Source organism: Panthera onca, chromosome C2 (assembly GCF_046562875.1).
Source record: "Panthera onca isolate mPanOnc1 chromosome C2, mPanOnc1 haplotype 2, whole genome shotgun sequence".
Taxonomy (NCBI): Eukaryota; Metazoa; Chordata; class Mammalia; order Carnivora; family Felidae; genus Panthera; species Panthera onca.
This window is the reverse complement of record NC_138347.1, coordinates 124,053,986-124,077,049: the sequence shown is the minus strand read 5'-3', so window position 1 is coordinate 124,077,049 and position 23,064 is coordinate 124,053,986. Positions and strand designations below refer to the sequence as shown.

The 23,064-nt window shown below is 40.6% G+C and overlaps 1 protein-coding gene across 2 annotated transcripts; it reads left to right on the top strand.

Moving 5' to 3' along the window:
• The first annotated feature begins 1,697 nt into the window (after positions 1–1,697).
• Positions 1,698–22,773, top strand: MRPS22 (mitochondrial ribosomal protein S22). Of its 2 annotated transcripts, none has more exons than XM_060638786.3 (8): positions 1,698–1,905; positions 12,397–12,560; positions 13,627–13,791; positions 15,636–15,779; positions 16,689–16,772; positions 18,029–18,174; positions 21,478–21,586; positions 22,545–22,773. In XM_060638786.3, the coding sequence occupies exons 1-8, from the start codon at positions 1,734–1,736 to the stop codon at positions 22,638–22,640; spliced, it is 1,080 nt and encodes a 359-aa protein (XP_060494769.1). In that variant the 5' UTR covers positions 1,698–1,733; the 3' UTR covers positions 22,641–22,773. The 2 variants fall into 2 exon arrangements, with proteins under 2 accessions (XP_060494769.1, XP_060494771.1); XM_060638788.3 differs by lacking the exon at positions 1,698–1,905 and adding an exon at positions 12,216–12,292.
• Positions 22,774–23,064: the final 291 nt, after the last annotated feature.

Here is a 23,064-nt window from a genome sequence, read left to right as displayed (position 1 = left end):
AGGAACTCGGCTTTGATGGAAAGCAAGTAGTTGGAACCAAGGCATTCTGACAGCAGCCTCCTGGAGAGATTTCTGTTGAGTTCCTGCCTCTGGGAACCCTGGAGCTTCCATCCTTCAAGGCCTTCCTGCGGCTTTTCTATTCACCTTTCCCTTTCACTCTGTGAGATAGTCAACATCTTTCCCAACACTTCCATCTCTGTTTTAGACAGGAAATATTTGTTTCTTATAACCAGATAGCCTTCACTGATAAGTGTTCCCTCTGAAGATCTTCAGACAGGCCCCAACTTGCTGCCACCCAGCTGTCTTGCACCCACCCCATTTATGAAATGCCAGATGTCAAATCCTGAAAGTCCTTTATCCTCAAAGTCTGCAAGGTAAGTGCTCTCATTATAGCCATTTGGTAGGTGAGGAACTGAGACTCTGAATGACGTGGGCGACTGTCCACAGTTACAGCTAGAACTAGGAAACTTGGTTAATACTTGTCAGTAAAACTTAGTGTGGCCCGAATAAAGGAGATTAATGAAAGGAACATGGGAGGGTCTCTGGCCAAGACAGCACCTTTCCTCATCTCTCTTTTTCTCAAACCACATAGTCAGCCATCTCTACAAGAAACTAATACAGCAGCCAATGGATTCATTCCTCCTGCATTAGGTGTCCACTCATTGTCCAAACAGTATTATTCAGGGGAGTGATATACAAAAACATAACTAGTGAGGCCTATCCTCTCAGCAGTGCCTATGGGAATGAAGTAGGTGGTCTATTCTTAGAGAAAGGGCACAGGCTGGGAGACACTTGCATGCATTTCACTACCACTCCCTGACACTTGCTACCTGCTATGATGTAGGTGTGAGCAGAAGTGTTGGGAAGCATAGGGCAGCAGCCATCCCTGAATGCAGCCTAGAGCTCTATCCTCCCCCACCCAATCAGGGAATCTGTTCAGAAACAGATCTAAATGTGCCATGGTGGAAAAGAGGTTAAGGTTAGAAGATGAGTCTACCTGTCCAACTAACTCAAACAAGTGTTAACATCCTCCTTTGGCCAGGCCTTGGGATGAGTTCTTAGCACAAGTGCCAAACTACAGGGAAGAGAGAGACCTACACATCCTGGACAGCTGGTAAGAAAATAACAGGATCACTTAATCATTCATTCAGTCATTTATTCAACACATGTTTGCTGGGCATAGACATACCAGGTTAGGTGACATACGTAGAGTGATTGTCTTCATGGGATGAGAAAAATAAGCAAATAAATGAACAAAATAATCACAAACTGAGAAAAGGGCTATGAAGTAAAGAGGTAAGGTTCTGAGACAGAATGAAGTGTATGAGTTGGTATGGATGAAGTTGGTGGTGGCAATCGGTTATATTTGGCATGTGGGAGGGTCTGTGATAAGCTGGAATGGATAAGTCGAATAAGCAGTTGGATTTAAACCTGGGGCAGGGAGAAAAGGTTTGGGCAGACAATGGAAATCGGTTAGAGCCATGGAAACCGAAGGAAAGGTCCAGGAAAAAATATATAAGGCAGATGTTGTACGTTTTACCTTTGGCTGTATGCATACACAGGACACGAACATTTTCTACGTGGTAAGAAGCGGGTTACAAGAAAATCGTAAAGCTGCGCAGCCTTGCCTCCCACCTCCCGCAACCAGACTACATTTCCCAGAATGCCGCGCGAAGCGCGCGAGACCCGAAATGTCTCACAGCCACTTCCGGCGCAGATGGCCCCGGATAATCATGGCGACCCTCAGATCGTCTGTGTTGCTGTGGGGCCTGCTGACAGGTTCTCGGAACACCGAGCGGGTCTCTTTCCCGGCCCGAACTCGGCTCCATCTCGGCACCCTGCTCCAGCCGCTGCCCAGGCCCTGCGGGGCGGGGTTGCCATGCCGTCGGCTTGCCTCTGAGGCGGGTAAGTGACCTGTCAGATGTCCGCTGGCGCGTTTTCCTGGGAGACCCAGAGCGTCCTTCTGGCTGGCGAGAACCACGCGGGCCCCACCCCCTCATCCCAGTCTCCGGCTCCTCTAGCAGTGCTCCCTTAGACCCAGCCGGCTTCCTTCTGTACCTTGTACCTGAAGGGTCTGTTATCGCCCACCTTTGTAATTCTTCACTCGCTTAACTAACAGTGCCTGAGTTCGGTTCCTTGCAAAGCACAGCTACGTTTGGGGAAACGGCCAACTAAACTTTGAGGGAACTCGTGGCCCAAGGGGGAGGTGGCAGTGTAGTGTGACCCAGGCTGTGGATAGGGGATCGCACATAAGAGTAGCGCTCAAACTAGGTTGAAAGGGGCAGGGAAGAGTTCCTGGAGATGATGACGAACGCTGAGACCTGGCTAACCACGCCATGGGGAGAAAACAGGAAGCATTTCAGGCAGAGGAAACAGCATAAGCAAAAGTCCAGAAATGAGACTGAAATACAGGTAGTTTGGAAACCCATGTTTTAGGTAGGATTGATAAGGGTTGGTTATGGCTTTGGCTCTAAGTTTAAAAGGAGAAATCAGTGTTGCTTCTCAGGTTTCTGGTTTGCACAGTTGAGTGGAGAATAACCCCATTTATACCAAGACAGAGAAATTGTAGGAACAGGTAGGGAGGTGAGGGAAGAAGAGGCAGGAGTAAATGAGATGAGCTTGGAAGGAAGGCAGAACTAAACGTCTGTTTGCACACGTTAAATTTGAGGTGCTTTTGAAATTCTAGTGTAGGTATCTAATACGCAGTCATATCTGAAGTGAGAAACATCTGGTGAAAGTGGTAACTCAAGCTGGGGGAATGGGTGAGACGGTCTGAGAGAATAGTGCTGAGCACATATTGTCTGCCAGGTGCTTTAAGTGACCTGGGTGTTAGAGATGAGTATAAGACAGGGTTCTGGCCTTTGGGGGAGCATGTTGTTTAGTGGGGGATGCAGTGAGAAAGCAGACTGCCTTAGTTTTTTTTTTCTAAATGATATTGGAAGTCATTGGTGAGTTTCAAGCATGCATGATCTTGATCATATTTAAAATTTTTTTGTTTTATTGAGATACAATTAATATACAGCATTGTATAAGTTTAAGGTGTACAACACAGTGATAATATGTTGTGAAATTCATATGTCATGAATTATTACTACAGCAAGATTAGTTTACATATTTTCTCCCCTGTAGATACAAAGAAAAGCAAAAAACATTTTTTCCCCTGTGGTAAGAACTCTTAGGATTTACTTTCTTAACAACCTTCATACATGCTTTTCAGCAGTGTTAACAGTTTTTATCATGCTGTACATTGCATCCCTAATTCTTATTTATCTTTTGGCTAGAAGTTTCTTTCCTTTGACCACCTTCTTCCAATTCCCCCTCCTCCTACCCCTTCATCTGGTAACCATAAGACCACAAGTCTGATCTCATTTTCTTTTTTCCTTTTAAATATTTATTTTGAGAGAGAGAGAGAGACAACTCATGAGTGGGAGAGAATCTCAAGCAGGCTCTGTGCTGTCAGCGCAGAGCCAGATGTGGGTCTTGGTCCCACAAATCATGAGATCATGACCTGAGCTGAAATCAAGGGTCAGACGCTTAACTGACCTAGCCACCCAGGCACCCCCGATCTCTTTTTCTGTGAGTTTTTGTTTGTTTTAAGATTCCACATGTAGTTGAGATCATACAGTATTTGTCTTTCTCTGCTCGACTTACTTCACTTGGCATAATGCCTTCACAATCCATCCATGTTGTCCCCAGTGGCATGATTTCCTCCTTTTTTGTGGTCAAATAATATTCTTTTACACGCGTGTGCATGCACACACACACACACACATACACACACACATACACACACACCCCACAACTTTATTATCCATTGATGGATACTTAGTTGTCTCCATATTGTAGCTGTTGTAAATAATGCTGCTTTGAACATAGGGGCACATATATCTTTTCAAATTAGTGTTTTGGCTTTTTTTGATAAATAACCAGTATAGTGGAATTAACTGGGTCATATGGTATTTCTATTTTTAGTTTTTTCAGGAACCTCCATACTTGTTTTCACAGTGGCTGCACCAGTTTACATTCCCATCAGCATTGCGCTAGAGTTCCTTTTCCTTCGCATCCTTGCCAACATTTGTTGCTTGTCTTTTTGAGTCTAGTCATTATGACAGGTGTAAGGTATTATCTCAATGTGGTTTTGATTGGCATTTCCCTGATGATTAGGGATATTGAGCATCTTCTCAAGTGTCTGTTGGCTATCTGTATGTCTTTTTTGGAAAGATGTCTGTTCAGGTCTTTGGCCCATTTTTAATCAGATTATTTGCTTTTTTGGTGTTGAGTTGTATTACCTTCTTTATATATTTTGGATATTAATCCCTTATCTGATTTATCATTTGCATTCTCCCATTTAGTAGGCTGCCTTTTCATTTGTTGGTGGTTTTCTTTGCTGTGCAAAAGCTTTTTATTTTGATGAAGTTCCAGTAGTTTGTTTGCTTTTGTTTCCCTTTCCTGAAGAGTTCTATCTAGACAAATGTTGCCATGGCTGATGTCAGAGGAATTACTGCCTTTCTTTTTTTTTTTTTTTAATTTTTTTTAAGTTTATTCATTTTTGAGAGAGAGAGAGAGAGAGAGAGAGAGAGACAGAGTATGAGCAGGGGGAGGGGCAGAGAGATAGAGAGGTAGACACAGAATCCAAAGCAGGCTCCAGGCTCTGAACTGTCAGCACGGAGCCTGACGCGGGGCTGGAACTCACAAACCACGAGATCATGACCTGAGCTGAAGTCGGACGCTCAACCGACTGAGCCACCCAGGCGCCCCTCTTTCTTTTTTTTTTTTTTTTTATAGGAGTTATGCCTTTAATCCATTTTTAGTTTATTTTTGTGTATGGTGTAAGAAAGTGACTCAACTTTCATTCTTTTGCATGTAGATATCCAGTTTTCCCAGTATCATTTATGGAAGAGACTGTTTTTTTCTCAATTGTATATTCTTGCCTCCTTTGTGGTAGATTAATTGACGACATAAATGTGGGTTCACCAGGGATATTGGCCTGTGGTTGTATTTCTTTTCTTTCTGGTTTTGGTATTAGGGTAGTGCTGACCTCACAGAATGTATTTGGAAGCTTTCTTTCCTCTTCTACTTTTTTTTTCCCTTAAAGTAGGTTATATATGTAGTGTAGAGCCTAATGTAGGGCTTGAACTCATGACCCTAAAATCAAGATCTGAGCTGAGATCAAGTCGGATGCTTAACCCACTGAGCCACCCAGGTGCCCCTATTATTTTGGAATAGTTTGAGGAGAATGGGTACTAACTCTTCTTTACAAGTTGGGTGGAATTCACCTATGAATCCATCTGGTCTGGACTTTGTTGTTTTTAAATTGTGGCTTAACTTTATCACTTGTAAGGGGTCTGTTCACATTTTCTATTTTTTCCTGCTTCAGTTTTGGAAGATTGTTATACTTCTGGAAACTTACCCATTTCTACTAGGTTGTCATATAATTTTTCGTAGTAGTCTCTTATAATCCTTTGTATTGTGGTGCTGGTTGTTACTTCTCTTTTAATTCTGATTTGGGTCCTTTTTATTTTTCTTGATGAGTCTAGCTATAAGTGTATCAATTTTGCTTATCTTTTCAGTGAACCAGCTCTTGGTTTCAGTGGTCTTTTCTATTTTTTATTCTGTTTCATTTATTTCTGCTCTAAATTTTTTTATTTTATTCCTTCTAATGTTGGCCTTGTTCTTTTTCTAGTTTCCTTCAGGTAGAAGTTAGATTGTTTATTTGATATTTTTCTTGTTTCTTTGGTAGGACTGTATTCCTATAAATTCCCGTCTTAGGACTGCTTTTGTTGTGCTCCAAAGATTTGCGGCTGTTGTGTTACCATTTTCATTTGTCTCCATATCTTTCTTTTTGATTTCTTTGTTGACCCATTGGTTGTTCAGGAGCATGTTGCTTAGCCTCCATGTGTTCGTGTTTTTTTGTTTTGTTTTTTTTTCATTTTTTTTCTTTTAGTTGATTTCTAGTTTTATACTGTTATGGTTGGGAAAGGTGCACGATATGATTCAGTCTTAAATTTATTGAGACTTGTTTTGTAGTCTTAACATGTGATCTAACCTGGAGAATGTACCATGTGCTCTTGAAAATAATGTGTATTCTGTTGTTTTTGGATAGAATATTATGTATACATGTGCTAAGTTCATCTGGTCTAAAGTGTCATTCAAGAACATTGTTTTCTTACTGATTTTCTTACTGGGTGTTCCATCCATTGATGTAAAAGTGGTGTTAAAGTGCCTTGCTATTATTTTATTATTCTTAGTTTCTCTCTGTATGTCTATTAATATTTACTTTATGTATTTAAGTGCCTCAATGTTGGGTGCATAGATATTTACAATTATTATATCTTCTTATTGGAGTGATCCCTTTATCATTATGTAATTCCTTGTTTCTTGCTACAGTCTTAGTTTTGAAGTCTATTTTGTCTGATGTAAATATTACTATTTTTTTTTCTTCCATTTGCATGGAATATCTTTTCCCATCATTTCACTTTCAGTCTCTGTGTATCTTGAGTTCTGCAGTGAGTCTCTTGTAGGCAGCGCATAGATGGGTCTTTTTTTTTTTTAATCCATCTGCACCCTGTATCTTTTGTTTGGAGCATTTACCTCCATTTACATGTAAAGTAATTATTGATAGGTATTGTACTTATTGCCATTTTAGTAATTGTTTTCTGGTGGTTTTTTTTTTTTTAGCTCTTCTCTGTTCCCTTCTTCTTTTGCTTTCTTGTTGTTTTGTGGCTTTCTTTACTGTCATGTTTCGCTTTTTCCCCCCTTTTTTTTTGTGTGTGTATATTACAGGTTCTTGATTTGTGGTTACCAGGGGTGTATATATAACATCATATATGTATAGCAGTCCCTATTATTAAGGTGATGGTTGCTTAAGTTTGAACACATTCTGAAAGTACTATGTTTTACATTTTTCCTCCATGTTTTATATATGTATGATGTCATATTTTACATCTTTTTATTTTGTATATCCCTAATATTTCTTTTAATTTTTGTAGATATAGGTGATTTTACTGCTTTTGTGTTTTAACTTCCATAGTGGCTTTATAAGTGATTAATGTCCTACTTTACTATATGTTTGCTCTTACCAGTGAAATTTTTTCCTTTCACAATTTTCTGAATTGTAGTTATTGTCTTTTTTTTTTAACCACTTAAAGGATTCTCTTTAACACTTCTTGTAAAGATGATTTAGTGGTGATGAACTTTAATTTTTGTTCATCTGGGTAACTCTTGATCTCTCCAATTCTGAGTGATAGATAATTTTGCTGGGTAGAGCATTCTTGGTTGTAAATTTTTTCCTTTCAGCACTTTGAATATGTCCTGCCATTCCTTTCTGACCTTCAGATTATTTGCTGAAAAATTAGGTGATAGCATTATGGGAGTTCCCTTGTGTGTTATTGTTTGCTCTTGCTGCTTTTAATATTCTCTCTTTATTGCAAGTTCTGTCATTTTAATTATATGTCATGGTGTGGACTTTTTTCGGTTCATCATGTTTGGGAATTTTTGTGTTTTCTGAACCTGAATGTGTTCCCAGATTAGGGAGATTTTCAGTGATTACTTCTTTAAATAAGTTTTCTGCCCCTTTCTCTCTTTTTCTTCTGAGATCCCTATAGTACTATGTTACTGTGCTTCATGATGTTATAGAGGTCCTTTAACCTATTCTTACTTTTTGTTATTTTTTTCTTTTTGCTATTTAGGTTGGTTGTTTTCCATTACACTGTCTTCCAGATCACTGATCCATTTTTCTGCATTCTGTAATCTGCTGTTGATTCCCTCTCGTGTATTTGTTCTTTCAGTTATTGTATTCTTCAACTCTCATTGATTATTTTTTATATTTTCTATCTCTTTGTTGAAGTTGTGAATTCATCTATTCCTCTCTCTCAAGTCTAGTTGAGTATCTTTATAATTGTTACTTTGATCTTTTTATTAGGCATATTCCTTATCTCTATTTTGTTTAGTTCTTTTTCTGTAATTTTTGTCTTGTTCTTTCCTTGTGGACATATTCTTCAGTCTCCTCATTTTTTTCTCACTCTCTGTATCTGTTTCTGTATATCAGGTAGATATGTCTCCTGATCTCTAAAGTAGTGTCCTTGTGTAGAAGAGGTCCTGTGGTGCCCTGTAGCACAATCCCTTCTTGTCACCAGACCACATGCTCCAGGGGTGTCCCCTGTGTGGACTGTGTGTGTCCTCATTTTGTGGCTAGGCCACAATTTCTGTGGGCATCCTGATGGGTTGGGCTGGCCTTTAGCTCAGTGGGCTCCATGTCCTGCTTCATTTGCTGCAGGCACAGTGGGCAGTGTACTGTCCTGTTGAAAGGCCTGGCTGCGGCTGCCATGGGCTTGCTGGTAGGTAGCCTGGTTGTTTCCAGTTAGTCGTTGCGACAGCTGAAGGGGGCAGGGTTTGTTCCCCATGCAGGCAGTAAGAGGCCTGGCTGGCAGGAATTGAACACATGCTGGTGTGTGGGACTATCTCCCCCACTCCCCTTGGCAGGAATTGCTTTGGAGGGGTGCCTACCAAGGCAGGTGGGTTGGGTGGGACAGGTCCACGGGGCAACACTGAGGCAAGGCACATGCTGGTAGCAAGGTAGATGAAGAGTGTGTTAGAACAGGCTCTGTCAAGAGTCTGGCCGTCTAGGCTTGGGGAGGGCAAGAAAAATGGCACCACCATCACTTTGTTCCCAGGGAAGTTTCCTGAAGATTCCTGTCTTTCTGGCACACGTCCTCAGCTTCGTCCATACATATCTTTCACATATGCCCCAGGTGCTTTTCCAACTGCTGCTTTTGTGCTGTGTCTGCAGTGAGTTACTTAGCATGCTGGGTCTCAGGTTTTTTAACCTCTGGCTGTCTCAGAGTTTAAAATCAGCACCACTCATTTTCAAAGCCAGACCTTGTGGGGACTCCTTTTCCCAGTGTGGGTCTGGGAAGGAGTCCAGTCTGGGAGTCTGATCTTCTTGCTCCTCTGTGCTTGTGATATCCTTCTTGTTTTTGGTTAGTTGACCCAGGGGTTTGATTACTGACTGTGTTTCCACCCATCCTACCCTTTTTGATGTGGCCTTATTTCTACAACCAGCTGTGGGAGATCTGTTCTGCCAGGCTTCAGGTCATTTTCAGGGTTAGTTGCCATACATGTAGTTGTTGCCTCTGTGCATCCTTGGGGTGAGGTGAGCTCAGGATCCTGCCAGTCCACCATCTTCCCTGCATTCCTCCTCTTTGATTTCTTTCATCATTGTGTTTTAGTTTTCAATACAGAGATCTTTCGCCTCCTTGGCTAAATTTATTCCTAAGTATTTTATTGTTTTTGATACTGTTGTGATGGGATTGCTTTCTTTCTTTTTCACATAACTTGCTGTTAGTATAGAAATGCTACTGATTTTTAAATGTTAATTTTGTATCCTGCAACTTTACTGAATTTGCTGATTAGATCTAATAGTTTTTGGTTTTTTTTTTTTTGGTGGAGTTTTTAGGATTTTCTACATACAAAATCCTATTGTCTGCAATTGGATACAGTTTTACTTGTTCTTTTCCAATTGTGAGAACCTTTTCTTTTTCTTGCCTAATTGATTGTCTAGGACTTGAAGCATTATGTTGAATAGGAGACATCCTTGTCTTATTCCTGAACTTAGAGGAAAGGCTTTCAGTCTTTCATGGTAACTGTGGGTTTAGCATATATATAGCCTTTATTATGTTAAGGTATGTTCCTTCCCTACCTAATTTGTTAAGAGCTTTTATCATGAACCAATGTTGAAATTTGTCAAATGCTTTTTCTGCATCTGTTGAAACGATTATATGATTTTTCTGTCATTCTGTTAGCGTGATGTCGCATTGATTTGTGTATGTCAAACCATCCTTGCATCCCAGGGATAAATTCCACTTAATCATGGTGAATGATCTTTTTAATGTGCTGCTGAATTTGGTTTGCAAGTATTTTATTGAGAAATTTTACATCAATAGTTATCAGGAATATTGGCCTGTAGTTTTTGGTAGAGTCCTTTTCTAGCTTTGATATCAGACCAGATTGGGTGTGTTCAGGGTGGTATTGCTGTAGAGTCTGGCTTTGGTATCAGGATAGTGCTGGCTTCGTAAAATGAGTTTGGGAGTGTTCCCTCCTATTCAGTTTTTTGGAGGAGTTTAAGAGGGATTGGCAGTAATTCTTCTTTGAATGTTTGGTAAAATTCACTTGTGATGCCATCTGGTACTGGCCTTTTCTTTGTTGGGACATTTATTATTGCTGATTGAACCTCCTTAGTAGTAATTGGTGTGTTCAGATTTTCTCTTTCTTCCTCAGTCTTGGTGGGGCATATGTTTTTAAGAATTTTTCCATTTCTTCTAGGTTGTCCAGTTTTTTGCCATGTAATTGTTCACATTAGCCTTTTAGTATCCTTTGTATTTCTGTAGTATGAGTTGTAGTGTCTCCTTTTTCATTTATAATTTTGTTGATTTGGGTCCTTTCTTTTTTTTCCTTGCTTAGTGTAGCTAAAGGTTTGTGAATTTTCCTACCTTTTCAAATAACCAGCTCTTAGTTTCGTTAATCTTTCCTGTTGTTTTGACTGCGTTTTTATGAGATTACACTGGTTGTTCTGTGAACAATGGTCTACAGTGGTGTCAGAATGGAGTCTGAGTCATTCTTGGAGTCAGGGAGACTGGTTAGGAAGCAAAGGCAAGAGATGAGGATGGCCTTGATCAGAGTAGTGGCAGTGGGAAATGGAGGATTAGAGAGATTTATGAGGTATAACAGGCAGTATGTTCTGTGTTAGTGTGCTTTTTTTGTAAAATGGGGATAATTATGGTATTGCTGGGGTTGTGAAGATTAAATGTGCTGAATACGTAACATTTTTAGCTCAGTAAGTACTGGTATATAGTAAGCACCTAACAAATGTTATTTGTTATTGCTGTTGCTGTTACTACTGCTCTTTGGCTAGATGTGGAGAGTAAAGAAGTCAGGAATGACTGTGAGATTTCAGGCCCACATGACCTATGGATGCTGCTAAGATAAGGAGCAATAGGAAAAGCAGGTTTAAGACGGGAGAAAGTTGATGGGTTCTGCTTTGGCAGTACTGGAGTGCAAGTGAGATGTCCATGGGTTAGGTGGTTGGAGGATGATCTTAACTGAAGATTCAGATTTTAGAGTCACCAGCATATAGAAGTAATTAAAGTTGGAGCGCCTGGGTGGCTCAGTTGGTTGAGCATCTAACTTCAGCTCAGGTCATGATCTCACGGTCTGTGAGTTTGAGCCTCGCATCGGGCTCTGTGCTGACAGCTCAGAGCCTGGGGCCTGCTTCAGATTCTGTGTCTCCCTCTCTCTCTGCCTCTCCCCAACTCATGCTCTCTCTCTCTCTCAAAAATAAATATAAAAAACTTGAAAAAAAAAAGAAGTAATTAAAGTTATATTGCTAGGATATCATTCAGGGAGAATATAGGAAGGGAGAAGAGAAGGATTTTTAGGGGAATCAGCATTTACAGGACTAGCAGAGGAAGAGGTGGCTGGGAAGGAATGGTACTTATTTCCTCTCTTTTTTTTTTCTTTCTTTTTTTTTTCCTAATGGAAATGGAACAGGGGAAGTTAGGCAAATGGATAGGCAAACTGCTTAAGGCAGAGATGATATCTGGTCTCCTCTCCTGTCCAAGCCTCTTCCATGACACCCGCTTGGCCTTTTCAGTCCCACGTTGTAATCCAAGCCTGTGTTTCCTAGTTGCAGCCCCTTAGCTTGGAATTTCTCTCCCTTTATTCTGTGCTGTTCAGGCCCTTGGGAAGCCTTCTTTGACCCTGCCGTGTCCCTCTCTGCTCCAAGAGTATGTATATGGCACTTGCACTGGGGGCCACCCTCAGAGACTAGAGCTGATCTAGGCTCTAGAAACAAACTTTGGTTTAAATCCTGACTCTGTCACTTAATAGCTAGTTGTCTTTAAGGAGGCTCCAGTGTCCTCATTTATAAAATTGAGATATCAATACCTGTTTTGTGGGTTGTTGTAAACATTCCTGAAAATATGTGTAATGCCTGACGTATAGGAGACAACTCTGTAAGTTATTATGATTAACATTATTACATTACTTAGTTTAAAAATTTTACTTTAAAGTAATCTCCACATGCAACATGGGGATCGAACTCACAACTCCGAGATCAAGAGTTGCATGCTCTACTGACTGAGCCAGCCAGGTGCCCCAGATTAATTAGTTTTTTATGTTGCTTTTCCACTAGATTGAGTGTCTTTTTCCAGTATTCTTAATCATTGTAAGTGGTCAGTAAATTTTATCAAGGAATGGATGAATGGATTTCATAGGGATTAACATTATGCATACTGAGGTAGACATTTTGTTCATCATTTCTATTGTTAACTTTTCTGTTTTGAGGTCTCGTTGGCTTGTCATTTTTACCATCTTCTTATTTACTACAATCCATTTTAACAGAATCTGGTAGCTCAGAGATCAAGAAACCTACATTTATGGATGAGGAAGTCCAAAACATACTCATCAAGATGACAGGCTTGAATCTGCAGAAGATTTTTAAACCAGCTGTACAAGAACTGAAGCCACCAACCTATAAGCTGATGACCCAGGCACAGTTGGAAGAAGTACGTGAATGCAGACATATGGGCAGGATACTTTTCTTTCAAGGGTTAAATTAGATTTCCAGAGGCCCCCTGGATGCTGAGAGCTGCTCTTCCAATAGATGCTCATGATGGGAGTTCCAGGCACAGACTGAGAAGAGAAATGGGATCAGGCAGGGAGATAGGAGCAGGGAGCATGGCTGAAATTAGGCAGATGGGGGCACATGGGTCAGGCCTGCGTGTCCAAGCAGAGCTCCTCCTCTGCTCCCAAACCTGCTCGAGTGTCTTTTCTTTGTCCTGCCTGCTTCAGCTTCTTTCCTTAGAAGCCTCCGCTGTGAGCTGCTTTGAAGCTGATGCTTTCGTGGGATTATGAGATCCTGCTGAAGCACATCCTACTGTAAGCTACCAGGGTCCTCCTGGAGTCATGCGTATTGAGTGCTTTGTGGAAAATGCTTTCATGTGTGAATATGTGAAGCATTATTGCCCATTACAGTCAGAGCAAAACATTCAGATATCCAATAGTATATCACATGAGTAAAAGGTCCCCTTTGAACTTCTCAGAGGTAATCATTGCTAACTGTGTGGCATGGAGCACTGTGGTCACTGGTTAAGAGCGTGGGATTTGGAGTTGAGTTGCCAGGGTTCAAGTCCCAGTGTTGCAACTTCTTAGCAATTTACTTAACATTTGTGTGCCTTTATTTTCTCTTCCATGGAATAACAGTGTCAGCTAGCTCATAAGGTAGTTGTGGGCATTAAATGAGCCAAATATTTTCAGAGTATGTAAACAATATGTGGTACATAGTATGTACACAATAAATGAAATCCTTTCTTTAATTTTAAGCAGCTTTTGTGGCCCAGCTCGGTCTCCGAGGATCTTTTGCTGTGTCGAGGGTTGAGTCTGTAGGTGGTGCTCTCAGCCACAGCGGAGAGGCAAAAGCCAGGGTGCAGGGGCCTATTCACTCACTGGATCGTGGCTACAGCTTCTTCTCTTCGCAGTCCTTGGCATTTTATATCAGTATCTGCTTTTGTCAGATGATCCTTCTTGTCTGTAACGTTGTAGCTTTCCTTAAGAAATGTGTTATTTCATTAGGCTACAAGAAAGGCAGTTGAGGCAGCTAAAGTACGATTAAAAATGCCACCGGTTCTGGAAGAACGAGCGCCAATAAATGACGTGTTAGCTGAAGATAAAATTTTGGAAGGAACGGAAACAGCCAAATATGTGTTTACTGATATATCGTATAGCATACCACACCGGGTGAGTATATATCTAACTGCAAAATGATCTTTATTTGAAATATGTGCGGTTGGACCTGAGGAACGAGGGTCGACATCACTGTGACCCAGCTGTCTCTGAATCTTCCAAACCAGAACTCCTGTGACTGGGTGAGACCCTTCCGGAAGATCCAGCCCAGCATAAGGAAGAAGAGAAATGCAGACCAGTCCCACATCATCATGTTACCATTTCCCTACAGATTATGGACACAGTATATTCCAGATTGACTGCAGAGAAAGGTGTGCTGAGACAGAACGAGGGGTTTACAGACAGAAACCCACCCCTAAGCCACAAATAGGCAGAAATCTTCAAGGCAGTGGCAGAAGGGGATTCTTTCTGCCCAAGTTAGACTGACTTCCTAAGCTGAAACGTTTTTCTTTCCTGTAAATTCTTGAGGATGCCAGAAAAACCCAGACTGCCCAAAGGATATTCGCTCTTCAGAATTTGCAGCAAGAGTGACAGGTTTCCCCAGATAATTCTCAGATACCACTGCTTCTTCTATTGTGGTTTTTATTCTCTAGCTCCTCTTCCCTTGATGACCAGTTCCAAAAGGGAACTGTGTTTGAGCCTTTTCAATTAAGAGTGAAACAAGAGCGATTTATAATTTAGCCCAAAAAATGCACTAGAGTACTATGTAACGCTATGGTTGGGGGAAAGGCCACACCATGTTACTCTTTTTATCATATATGATTATGGTTAGAAGACATGATTCGAGCAGTGTCCATATCTGTGTACATCAACTGCCTGTATGCCTGACCTGATGAACAAGGATCTCAGAGTTTCATTTTAATTAAAATTTTTGCTTTGGGCTGCTTTATTATACGTTTGCAGTGCTTTGAAGGCTGTTTATGGGACCATTTTATAACTTGAGAGAGGAACTTAGAATTCAAATTACCTTAGTCCTTTTGAGAAATAATTGTGTTATTTAGGCATCTGCTATTTTTTTCTGTTTGCAGTACTTGATGAAAGTTTTTATTATCCTCAAAACACATTCAGAGACTCTCACATCTCTGAAAAGGTGAAAGTCAGTTAATTTAAACATTAATCAGATGTATATCAAGTATCTGCGAACTGCAAAGTTCTTTGTAAGTCACCGGGTATTGTGAAGAATTATAATCCATAGCTCCTGCCCATTTTAAGTTTTCTAACAGTATCTGAGCAGTGTCAGGAATCTTGCACATGATAAATTGCCCACTGAGTGGCACACACAGTGGGTGGAATTCAGAGGGAAGCCATCTCATGGCCTGGGATTTGGTAGTTGGAAAAGTGAAGAGGCCGGAAGCAGGGAGACAGTCTCTCTGACACATTTATGTCTCCTGTCACTATAAGGAATTACACAGGTGAGGAATTAAGACTCCACATTCTTGGGTTTGTTCCTTTTATCCCAGGGACTTTAGAAGTAGATCACAAAGTAAATAAAGTCTGTTTCAGTGAGACTTTGGAATGGGGAAATGAAACAGTTTGAAAGGTCTCATAGTACTTCTTTCCTCTGAAATGGATTTAGATGAATCTCTGATCAGTTTTTTTTAGTTGAATCGTTTTATGTATTGAGCTCACTTTAGGACCATGGTTGGCACTTAGTAAATACGTTCATTTTAGATTTCTGATTGTCAGAGGCAGAGCAGTGATTAGTGAAGGAAGTATCAAATCTTGCCAAGTCTTCGAGGTTTAACATTATCATTGAAATCATAGACCATTGCATTTTATGTCTCCCAGTTGCATTTTATATTTTGATTGCAAATTATTCATATAATGGTGCTTAATGGAACACTGGAACTAAAAATAAGTCTTCAGAAACTCATTCTTGATTATGTTTTCTATTTCAGGAGCGTTTCATTGTTGTCAGAGAACCAAGTGGCACGCTACGGAAAGCCTCTTGGGAAGAACGGGACAGGATGATACAAGTTTATTTCCCAAAAGAAGGTCGTAGGGTTTTGACACCAGTAATTTTCAAGGAAGAAAATCTTAAGGTAAGGTGACTGTGCTTTCGTAGAGTCAGTGGTGATGGTTTCTTGGTTGAACATTGGCTCTGCTGCTGTAGAGCATTCTGCTTTGATAAGCACAGATACGCAGGGTTTTGTGTGTGTGTGTGTGTGTGTGTGTGTGTGTGTGTGTGTGTTTTCTAATTTAAATCCAAGTTCGTTAACATATAGTGTAGTATTGGTTTCAGGAATAGAATTTAGTGATTCATCAACTTACATATAACACCCAGTGCTCATCCCAGCAAGTGTTCTCCTAATGCCTCTCACCTTTTTAGCATATCCTCCCACCCATCATCCCTCCATCAACCCTCAGTTTGTTCTCTGTATGTAAGAGTCCCTTATGGTTTGTCTCCCTCTCTGTTTTTATATTATTTTTGCTTCCCTTCCCTAATGTTCATCTGTTTTGTTTCTTAAATTCCACATGTGAATTGAAATCACGTACTTGTCTTTCTCTGATTTATTTCACTTAGCATAATGCACTCAAGTTCCACCCACATTGTTGCAAATGGCAGGACTTCATTCTTTCTGATCACTGAGTAATATTCCATTGTATGTATACCACGTTTTCTTTATCCATTCATCAGTCGGTGGACATTCGGGCTCTTCCATAATTTGGCTATTGTTGATAGTGTTGTTACAGACATTGGGGTGCATGTGCCCCTTCGAATCAGCACTCCTGACAGATACGTGTTTCTAATGGTGACTCCACCACTGTTATCAGTCTTGCAATTGGCTTAGCTGGGATTTGAATGTGGGTGTGAGTTGTGGAGCCTGTATTATCTCTGCCTACCTCTTACTGGGCACAGATGCGGATGAGTACATCTGTCATGGCATCAGGACGGGTGTTGAGCTTTCATGTTTATCTCATCTAATTCCATCTGTGCTGTGTGGTTTTAGACCATGTACAGCCAGGACCGGCATGTTGATGTCCTCAATCTCTGTGTTGCCCAGTTTGAGCCAGATTCTGCTGAATATATCAAAGTGAGTATATTTTATAGTTTCTAAAGTATGGACTTAAGTATGGTTATGAGTAAGATTTATTCAAGGGAAAGAGAAATACCTGAACATTTATGGAGTACCTGAAGTATACCAGATGTTTTATCCTTACAGCAGCCCTTACAGATGAGAGAATTTAAGTTTGGAGAGTTGGGTACCTTGCTGGAAGTTGCACAGTTAGTAGGTGGTAGTTTAGGACCCAAACTTGAATAGGCAAAGCCTGTTCTCTTTTCATTTTATCACACAGGAACAGAGTCATTTGCTAAAATTTGCCAAAATGTCGCGTGTCTTACATTTCAGTAAGTAATCACGTAGTGCCTTCCATGTGTGAGATAGTGTGGTGGGTAATATAGGCGAGGACATGAACTAAGATCGGGTGTGCTCTGTCAGAGCTGCAGTCTGGCATTGACTGTGGAGAAGGGTGCTAGATAAGTATGCAGATAATTATCACCTTGGGTTTAAGATGTTAGGTGCTAAGAGAAGATTACAAAGTGCTCTCAGGAAAGACTTCATAGGGGTCTTGACCAGGGTTCTAGAAGGGCAGGGAACATGGTGAAGTTAAGTGAGAAGAGGTGTTTCAGGCAGGGAGGGGGAACAGTGTGAAAAACAGGTAGGAAACAGTGTGCTTGCAAATGGCTAGTCATCTGGTTTGCTTGTACATGCAGTGTGTATGGGAGGTGTTCAAGATGAAGCTAGAAAAGTAAATGGGGCCGTACTTGACCTCAGAGGCTAGACTCAAGAATCTGGACTTTAGTCAGAAGGCCTTTGAAAGCCTTTTGAACACAGAAATGCCCTATTTATCATATGCAAGATGAATCTGGAAGAACTGAAGGAACATTAGTTAGTAAGAATGGAGCAGTTGATGGGATAGGAGAAAAAGGGAGGAGTGAAAAAACATTCTTGATTTCTTTTCTTTTCCCCTAGTGACCAAGATAATGGTGGTCTATTATTTCTAGTGGTCTCCAGTATATGTAGTAGGTGCTTCGAGAGTAGTGCTTGGCTGCTGAAAAGTAATTGATCTGACTGTAAATGTGTGGCAAACTTGTTCCCGGCTGCCACACACACTTCCACAGTGGAGGGCCAGTCTAAACCATACCTATTGGTTAATGATAGTGGAGGCGGGTATCAGTAGACCTGGTTTACTGATACCTTTTGGGCAATGCTCATGTTAGTAAATGTGCATCCAGTAATCCTCACTTTTTATTTGCATGTTTCTGAAAAATTACATTTTGTGTGGATAGATTCATCATCAGACTTATGAAGATATAGATAAACATGGAAAGTACGACCTTTTACGCTCAACAAGACACTTCGGTGGAATGGCTTGGTATTTCGTAAATAAGAAAAAGATTGATGGTTTACTGATTGACCAGATTCAGAGAGATTTGTAAGTACAATCTTAGTAAGTAAAAGAAATTCTCACAACTATTATAGTAAATCTGTATTTAAGCTATTTTTCCCCATTGATGACAGTGTATTGTCCAATAATAAATACCTTTCATTTACCTCATTTGTTTATGGGTTTGTTCTTCCAGCACAACCCAGTTTTCTCAAGTCTTTGCTTTGGTGGTTTTTGTTCTTGTTTTTGTTTTAATGTTTATTTTTGAGAGACAGAGCACAACAGTGGGAGACACAGGGCAGGGGGGCGGGGGGGGGAGCGGTGCGGGGAGACACAGAATCCAAAGCAGGCACTAGGCTCCAGACTGTCAGCCCAGAGTCTGACACGGGGCTCAAACTCACAGACTATGAGATCATGACCTGAGTCAAAGTCAGACGCTTAACCAACTGAGCCCCCTAGGCGCCCCTGCTTTTGTGTTGTTTAAACAAGGCTAGATTCTTTGAAAGATACGTGGTAGTGCATCTGTATTATATACCTTGGATACTGACTTATCTTGGGCCTCACCAGAGTTCCTGGGGATCAGTGAACTTTCCAGAGACTCAAAAAGGGATTAAATAGGAAATGTAAAGACATAAACTCTGACAGGTGCTTGTCTTCTGGTGGGACTGGAGCTTTTCAGTAAAAGTCATCATTTAATTTATGAAAATACTGTTTTTAATGTCCCTTGCTTTTGCAAGACTTTTAAGATGTTGAAAAAATTAGTTTTCCAAAGTTGCATGAAACAAGGAATATCTGTTGTATTTTTCTTTTTAATGTTTGTTTTTGAGAGCACGAGCAGGGGAGGGACAGAGAGAGAGGGAGACACAGACTCTGAAGCAGGCTCCAGGTTCTGAGCTGTCAGCACAGAGCCTGATGCAGGGCTCAAACCTGCGAACTGTGAGATCGTGACCTGAGCTGAAGTCAGATGCTTAACCGACTGAGCCACCCAGGCGCCCCTGGAATATCTGTTGTATTTTAACATGCATGTATTTTAACTGGTGTGCTCCCAGGTTCTAGCTGAAACTGTACTTTACAGCTTGTGATGAAACTGTTGTTTTTGATTATCAGTTGGATTAGAAATGCCAAGATGACAAGGAAAAGAAACCAGCATGGTTGTAGTAAGGTCAGTAGGCAGTCCTTGACTGACTCAAAAGTCTGAGCTACAAGAGGGTTATAGGGATTACTGCCACCTTCAGACTATGAGGAGCTTTGACTCAGAGTATCCTCCATGTAATCTCATCTAAGTCCTTCACATAAAGTTCCTAAAGCATTTGGAACTAGAAGGTGCCACAGGCATTCTTTAAGAAATACAGCCCATATTTGGAACCAGAGCACTATTTCTCATAGAAGCAGCATTCCTAATGGTTGATGACTTCAGGCCAGCCTACTTTACTAGCAAGTGTGTTGTAACCCAGTTCAGAGGGCAGACACATAACCTCATCCCACATAAGCAGGGGGCCGGTTGGCAGTGACATCTCCTGTGAACAAATTTTCTTATAAGGTTTTTAAGATGGAATCATTCTGAAATTTTTTTATTTTAAAGACATGTAACATTTTCGTAAAAAATTAACATGTAACTGAAAGTCAAAGTTCTTTATCAAAATGTAGTAATATATATTATAGTAATACTCATTACCGTATTTAAGCTTTACATTTGAAGCAGTTTATTTGTATACTGGGAGGGAGTTTTGAGTAATCTTTCCTGCTCCACATTAAGTAAAACCATTCCTGTGTGGTTTATGACCTGGACAACGTGCTGCAAATCTCAGACCAGACAGTAGAGGGTGCACATCCTCACTGAATGAAACACAAGGCAGAACTGGGATTCGGCTCATATTTATTTCAGACTTAAGTCCCACTGTTGGTTTGTGGTTGAGATTCTTTTAAAATCTGTTTGAACATGGAAACTTATTTCCTCTTATTTTCAAATATGGCTAGGTGTTAAGCTAACTTGTTTAATAAGATGCAGGCATTATACTTTAGCATGAATGTAATAAAGCCCTAAATGGAATCTAAATATATATAGAAACCCATTTAAGCTCCTAACAGGACCACATGCTTAAGCTCTAAAGGGAATTTTATTTTTTATTTGGGGAATTTTGTTGCCATGTTTATTGGACTTTGTTAGATTATAACAAGCAATACATTTGTAATGAACATGTTTGAATTTTTTTCCCTGGAAAGTTTTACTATATGAACAGCTCTGATTTCTCATTTCTCCCAGAGGATGGCCTTGGAGTGGATGGGCCTTGGGATAAGCCTAGAGCATTTCTCTAAGGTCACCATGGCTTGAGAAATTCTTTACTCTCACGATCACTCCACTCTTTATCCACCAGCTCGGATGTAAAGCAGAGAAAATTAATGAGATGGCTGGGAGAAATACTGAATTAGGTTGTCTTTATCCCTCTACCCCCAACTGGAAGCCAGTACCTCACTAGTGTGCACAGCATAACCTCAAAAGCATAAGCATTTTAGAAAGGTTGTTACCTCCTCAGCTTTGAGGTAACAAATGGTGGGCAAGTGTTGACTATGTGAGAAGACAGTGACTGGTTTGGGGAAGGCTAAAGAGGTTTTTTTGCTGATAGAAGTTGTCTATAGGTTTCTAAAAAGGTAAGTACAAACCAGAAGACTGAATTCTAGATTGCAAAAGTAGAACCTGACGTTCCTTCTGACTCAGGTGCACAATTTCAGATTGGCTTCACTAGGATGCTAATTTTTAACTAGTGGGTTCTTATGAATAGAAAGGTAGCCTGGGAGTCTTTCCTTGGACTCCTAGGAGGCCTCTTGTAAAGGCATTTTCCCACTAATTCAGAGTCTTAATGAAAATTTGTTAGCTGCCAATAAGTTCACTGCTAATGAACTTAAAGGCAAGTGGCTTTGAGCATCCCCTGACCACCAGCCTCCAGCTTATGTGGGAGGAAGGTAGTATTCCTGCCCTTTGAGGAACAGGACATTATTAGCTGCTGGTGAAGTGGGCTGGCCTGGCGGCCATCTACCATTAAGAATGCTGTTTCTATGAGAAGTAATGCTCCGTTTCCAAAAGGAATATAGTCACACTTAGAATATATTCACTTTCATAAATTGGGCACTCCCTGTACTGATTCCCGGCCTGCCTACCTCAGAGTAGAAGTAAAGCCTAAATTGGCCCGTATTCTGAAAATGCCTTTGAAAGTATAAAACCTGAAGGCTTAAAAAATGTCTGGCCCGAGGAAAGTTTGAAGTGTAATTTAGTTTTAAGTTGGCACACATTTTTATAGAACCGTGAAGCAAATGAAGAAAACCCACTGACAGCAGTAATTCCTTTCACCCTAGACTGGATGATGCCACCAGCTTGGTCCAGCTGTATCACATGCTCCATCCAGATGGCCCGTCAGCTCAGGAGGCCAAGGAGCAGGCTGCTGAGGGAGTACATTTAATTAAGGTAAAGGGACTTTTTTCACCCGGCTGTTGTGTGGTGCTAATTGAGATGGGAAGAATTCTAAAGTGGGTCATATTTAATAGTAACTAAACATTTGTGATCTTGAAACAGTGACCAGAGCCCCATATTTCTTCAGCCTGGATAACAGAAACAGATGGGATGGGAATGGAGGAGCTGCACGCTCAAGTCCCAAGTAGTTCAGATACTAGGGCAGCTGCCCCCTTGTTCTTTGAGGGGATCAAGTGACGAGCAGGGCAGTGTGGAGCAGGTAGCACGTGTTCCCAGTGTACCTTCCCGTCCTTCAGGGCGGTCACAATCCTGTCCAGAAGGGGAGAGGGTGGTGCCTGTATTATTACTAAGTCTTAGTTGCATTAGCACTTTGGAGCTGCCTCCCTCTCCCAACCATGGCCTTACACAGAGTTCTCTGTCACTGTATAATTTTCATCACTTCTAATGCTCAGAATTAGACATGGTTTTGTGGATCTGGCTTCTCTCCCAACATTATTTTACCCACACCGCAAAGCAGTTCTAAGGATAAAAGTGACCAGTGATGGACCCCCTAGGAGGAGTAGAGAGAAACTATGGTACTAATTTTGGTTTTCTGTGATTGGTCAGGTAAAGCAAAATGCTTTTGGGGAAAATAAAGTGATTTTTTTTGAAATTGAATGATTTTCATTTTGACCTAGCAGGGGGTACAATGTCAGGTTTTAATTTTTTTCTGAAAACAGGCTAAGAGACATGGCAACCATGTTAGAATTCTTCTGGTATTTAGAATTACTGTGGCTTGAACTGTATTGGATGTTATTTTTTGGTCCATGTAGTATGCTTATTTTATAATCAGAAAAAAAAATTGTGAAACTTGGAAGACTTTTTAAACTGGGACTTTGCTAATGCAGAAATGGAAAACTATAAATAGTACATGTTCTATTGCTTAAGAGTTTCTTTTTTTAAATTTAAACAGGTCTTTGCAAAAACAGAAGCCCAGAAGGGAGCATATATAGAATTAACACTACAAGCTTATCAAGAAGCATTCATTAGCCATTCTGCAGCTTCCTGAAAATATTTTTGTAAATAAATTTCATTTTACTTAAATTATAACTAGCTTTCTGTTAATGTTGAGCTGAATGTTTAAAAATGTCAAAATGAAAACTACAGATGGGAGTTACCAATAAAATTGTTTTTTAACAGTGCCTCTAACAAAAATACAAAGAAAATCTTGTTACTCCACTCATTTTCCTAGGCCACAGGGGGATAACTGAAGTATATCTGAGTGCCTGGTTATGAATTTCTCTCACCAGAGTGGATGGTGCAGTATAAAACAACAAAAAGGTACTTCTTTCTGTATTACCAACTAGGTAGTTTAAACAGAGCCCAGCTTAATGAGGTTTCTGGGTTTCAGATCCTGATTCTAGAAGCAGGTAGCTACTAGACAAAAATCAGGACATAATAATCCAAGTATTAAAAAGTTAGGGCAGGGTTAG